The sequence below is a fragment of the Cibotium barometz genome, chromosome 53, assembly GCF_041138505.1.
Source record: "Cibotium barometz isolate CiBa-2024 chromosome 53, ASM4113850v1, whole genome shotgun sequence".
Lineage (NCBI taxonomy): Eukaryota > Viridiplantae > Streptophyta > Polypodiopsida > Cyatheales > Cibotiaceae > Cibotium > Cibotium barometz.
The window spans coordinates 4,811,719-4,816,295 of NC_141098.1; the positions used below are offsets into that span (position 1 = coordinate 4,811,719).

The 4,577-nt window shown below is 48.9% G+C and overlaps 1 protein-coding gene across 1 annotated transcript; it reads right to left on the reverse strand.

Annotated features, from left to right (window-relative positions):
* Window positions 1–2,872: 2,872 nt before the first annotated feature.
* On the reverse strand, window positions 2,873–4,330 carry LOC147608215 (uncharacterized). The gene has a single exon (XM_086789342.1). It carries the CDS (start codon window positions 4,034–4,036, stop codon window positions 3,320–3,322), a length of 717 nt encoding a protein of 238 aa, XP_086645468.1. The 5' UTR covers window positions 4,037–4,330; the 3' UTR covers window positions 2,873–3,319.
* Window positions 4,331–4,577: the final 247 nt, after the last annotated feature.

Sequence of the window (4,577 nt, forward strand, 5' to 3'; positions counted from 1 at the left end):
ATGGTCTTTCTCTACACCGACATGGCATTTTTCTCTAGGGAAAGGCCTCCTCATGGTCTTTCTCTACACCGACATGGTCCTTGGTCGCAGCCCTACCTGCAATTTTTAACTAGCAACCTGCATTTATTTTGACTCTGTTGTTAAGCCGTTGTCAGCTGCCCATTCTGATCCTTGCACAGACACTGAGTTTTGTCCATTCTGATAGCTGAGGTGTCATGTACTGAGTTGTTGTCCTTCCTGAGGCAAGTTTCTGCATGTTGATGTGTCGTACACGCATTGGCAAATGAGATCTTCTTTTCCACGTATATATCAAGGTTAGCCTTTACAAGGGATTAATCTTCATCAAGAAAGACGTGTCTTTGTAAGAGACCTTAACCAACCAGGCTACGTATAGGAGGAGAAGCAAGGCCAACGGACGGACACACCCAAGCTCATAGGAGGCTCGAGCAACATGATTGAACACAGGAGTAATCAGAGATGCGCACAAGGTCTAGGCAGGGAGCTTCATCCATGCTGCCAGGGCCACCTCTGCCTTGTAGCCACTGACCATCTCTCTCTCTCTCTCTCTCTCTCTCTGCCCGCTACTGCTGGTTCAAGGCAGACCCTAGACCGTGTTATAGCTCATGGGCATCTCTGATTACCATCACGCTGCTCGAGCCTCCTCTAAGCTTGGGTGCGTCCGTAGAAAAGAAGATCATCAATTGGCCGACTTGCAGTTACATTGGTCGACTGCAAAAAGATGACGGCATCGAGGAAGGCTTTTGCTGGGCGATAATATGGGGAGGCGCGTCGTCTTTGTTCTGGGGGCCGCTCTTGCACTGGTTGGTTGGAACTACTGGTAATAGCATCTCCCTCATAATAGTAATCTCGAGGAGCTCTTTTGGGATGGCTAGGCGGGTGTTTCTACGATGGAAACCTACACGGGTGTTTCTATGATGGAAACCTACGCGGCCCCGCATGTGCGCGTTATCACATGGTACTAGAGCTAGGCACTCCTACCTTAAGCTTCTAAAGAAGGGGAAGTGTTGGAATAGCATGTAGTGCTCTATTAAGGCATGGAAGGCCGGATATTGGGCCTATAGCCCAACAAAAGACTTGGGGACAAGCAGAGCATGAGAGGAGATGGCAGGAGGGAAGAAGAGCTTGGAGGTGGCCTTGAGAGATGACCTCTAGCAGGGCAGTCAAATGGAGGACAAAGGTCAGGTGCCTTTGGAAGTAGACCTGCCGTGTGAAGCAAGGCTTGGAGAAAGATGAGCAAGCACGCGTAGCGAGGTTGGCTACGGTGTAGAGAATGTAGGGTTGGTTGGGACTATGGCAATGGTTGTTCATGGCAACATGATTCTATAAGAGATTCATACACAAGTACCATGCTATGAACTACAATATACTATGAGAACCCAATTTACACACTGTTTACAAGAACACATACTTTTTTCCAAAGACCACATTCCTTGAGCCTTGTAATTTTTGAAGAGAGAGTGTGCCAACCCACATGAAAGCTTGGTTACACACACACACACACACACACACACACACACACACACAAACATTTATACATGAACACACATATATTGATTGTGTGTTTACAAGAAAATGTGTACGCACTTTTGCTATGCATCGATGGAATCCACAAATTACAGAACTCTAAAATCAATTTGCTCAAACAAAACAACACTTGCAAATTGCAACAACTAAGATTATACACTTGCAAATTGCAAATCGATTGAACTCAATTGGCTAACTCCACATTCTTGTTGACCAAAGTAACATTAAAAGTAACTGCACTGAAGCAAGGTTTTAGGATCCCACATCAATCAATGTAACAACAGCTTGTTTCAACAGTATCTTTACGTAAAAACCAGATGCAGCTTGGGAGAGAAACATATGAGAGCCGGACAAAATCGCCCACAAATTGTGGTTGCGATCTCGGCACATGGATTTTTAAGCTGCTGTGTAGTAACTAGTTGCCAACCATGGAAATTGGACCTCACTTCGATCCTAAGGATCCTCCACAAAAGTCCAGCCACCACCGTGTCTTTAGAATCCATGGCTGGCTGTATTGCACCAGATAAGGTAGTCTCTGAGTGCCCGCCTTCAGATATCAATATACAGAAAACTAGCTGGTTCACATGAACACTGCACCTGGCAGCTCTGTGCAAATTTATCACCAAATCGATCATGTATTCCAATTCTCCGAAGCTGTGTCAACCACCGAGCCAATGCCTAGCATGGGATCCAACAGCATCATGATGCCCACTCCAAAATTACATGGACAATGTCTCTGAACACCCCCTAAGGTGAACATATGAGATCTCAAATCCAGAGGGAAGAAAAGAGATCAATCTTTAAACACACCCCCGCAGCCCCCCCGGGCCGTGCCGTGACGCCCCCCGGGCCGTGCCGTGACGCCCCCGCAGCCCCCCCGGGGCCGTGCCGTGACGCCCCCCGGGCCGTGCCGTGACGCCCCCCGCAGCCCCCCCGGGCCGTGCCGTGACGCCCCCGCAGCCCCCCCGGTGCCGTGCCCTGACGCCCCCCGGGCCGTGCCGTGACCCCCCCCGGCCTCCCCCGGGCCGTGCCGTGACGCCCCCCGCAGCCCCCCCGGTGCCGTGCTATCGTGTGTGACAGCATTCATTGCAGATGCAATTGAGTTGGACAACATTGTTCAAAATCCATGAAAGACACTAACATGGGTTGAGTTTCAAAGAAACCAATCTGTCCAGGCAGGCCAGCGGAACACGAAGAGAGCTCATGATTGAAGGGCTCTTAGAAGAGACATTCAGCAACATCCATCAGGCAATGCACAAGCATTTCAATTCAAAGAAATAGCTACGCAAAATACTGCCTCACATCAAAGGCATCATTAGTTAGTCAATGGCCTCAAACCAAAGATGTTAGACTGTGTCATCAACTACAACATGCCATGACTTGAGAGAGTTCTTCATAAGGACAAACTAAGCATTGCTCATTATGAATCTGGGCAAATAAAGTTCACTACTGGGGAGATATTCTGAATACAAAAACCCTTGCCATAGTGTTCCATATAACTATGCATATAATATGCATACACTTGCCTGATATCAATAGCACTCAGAAGTTCTTCATGAGGAAAAACCTACCCACCATTAACTACACGATGAGCAAGATTATAATGGTTTGCAGCTCTAGTCATTCCCAGAGCATGTACCATCATATACTGAATGGTATAAAACCGCGGATAAGAAGAAACCCTATAAATTCCCTGTGCATATATATGTATATATACAACTAACCCAGATCAGAAGGTAAAACCCTTAGAAAATCAATTTCTTTCTCACACTTCCTAGAACAAAGCTCCAAGCAAGACTGCTGCTACAGCTCCACTGACCAGTCCAAACAGGAAGTTATTGTTTCTACGAGGCAATGGGGCTGGGGGGGTAGTATACGGGAGATATGCAGTACGCAGATAAGAAGGTGCAGGGTAAGGGTAAGAATACTTCTCTGATGCATGGTCTGAGGAGGCGGCGTTGCGCATCGCCATCGTGCTTGGCAGTGGCGGCATGAGCGGAATTCCTGTGGCAGGTGTGCCAGCGTCAAATCCCGTGGCCAGATCGTCGCCGAAGAGGCCGTGGAGGCCCGGTAGACCATCGCCGGAGAGCTTGAGGAAGATCCTGACAATGCCGTGGGGGCGGCCGGAAGGCCGGAAGAGCTGGAGGGTGAGAATGTCGCCCTCGTTATTGCCCTTGAGGGCGGCGTGGCGCAGAAGATCCTGGAGGAGCAACTGAGTGGCGCCGACTAGGGCGGTGTTGATGGTGCTGTGATGGAAGACTTGGAGGGTGAGGGAAGCCGTGGGGTCGTAAAGGAGGCGGGGCTCCAAGGGGATCTCCATGCTGTCGTTCCAGACGGGGTCTTTTCCGCCCCTCTGCAGCACTCTGGTGGAGTGCTTGGAGTAGGGGTCGACGAAAGCTACAGCGTATGGGTCCATCTTCTTCCGGAGCAGGCTGACGTTCTTCAAGCCCTCTGCGGCCATGATGGTGAGCTCTATTGTGGGCTGTGGCATGGCGATGGCGTGCAGGGGAAACACAGGATACAGTACCTCAGAAGAAGAGGAGGAGAGAAGACTAAATCCTAAGACGACCAAATGTATAGTGTGAAGACTAAATCCTCGAGAATTCGAAGGCAAAACACAACGTTTATGACCCTCTTGAGGCGTGCCTTGCCAGCCAAGGAAACCTTTTCTTTTATGCACTGCTAACCTGCTCCCCTGTTTTTATGGGGTTTTCCAAGGTGGTTTTGGTGTTTTTTTTTTGTGGTTTTGGTGTTTTCGTGAGTTTTTACTATGGGGAGACATGGGTTGCCTGCCAAGATTTGAGTGTGTCCCATATCCTCGAGTGCATGTCTATTTGTAGGAGAGGAGAGTCGTCTTCTTCAAAAATACTCGGGCAATGCTTGTATATGCACCTACCCACACACGACGTACTTTTTGAAGAGGTGTAAAGAAAGGGCCCCTAGTGGATTGAATGGTCTACTTTACTTGATTCTGTTTTCTTCCCTTATCTTCCTTACAGGGCCCATTTCTCTCTCTCTCTCTCTCTCTCACA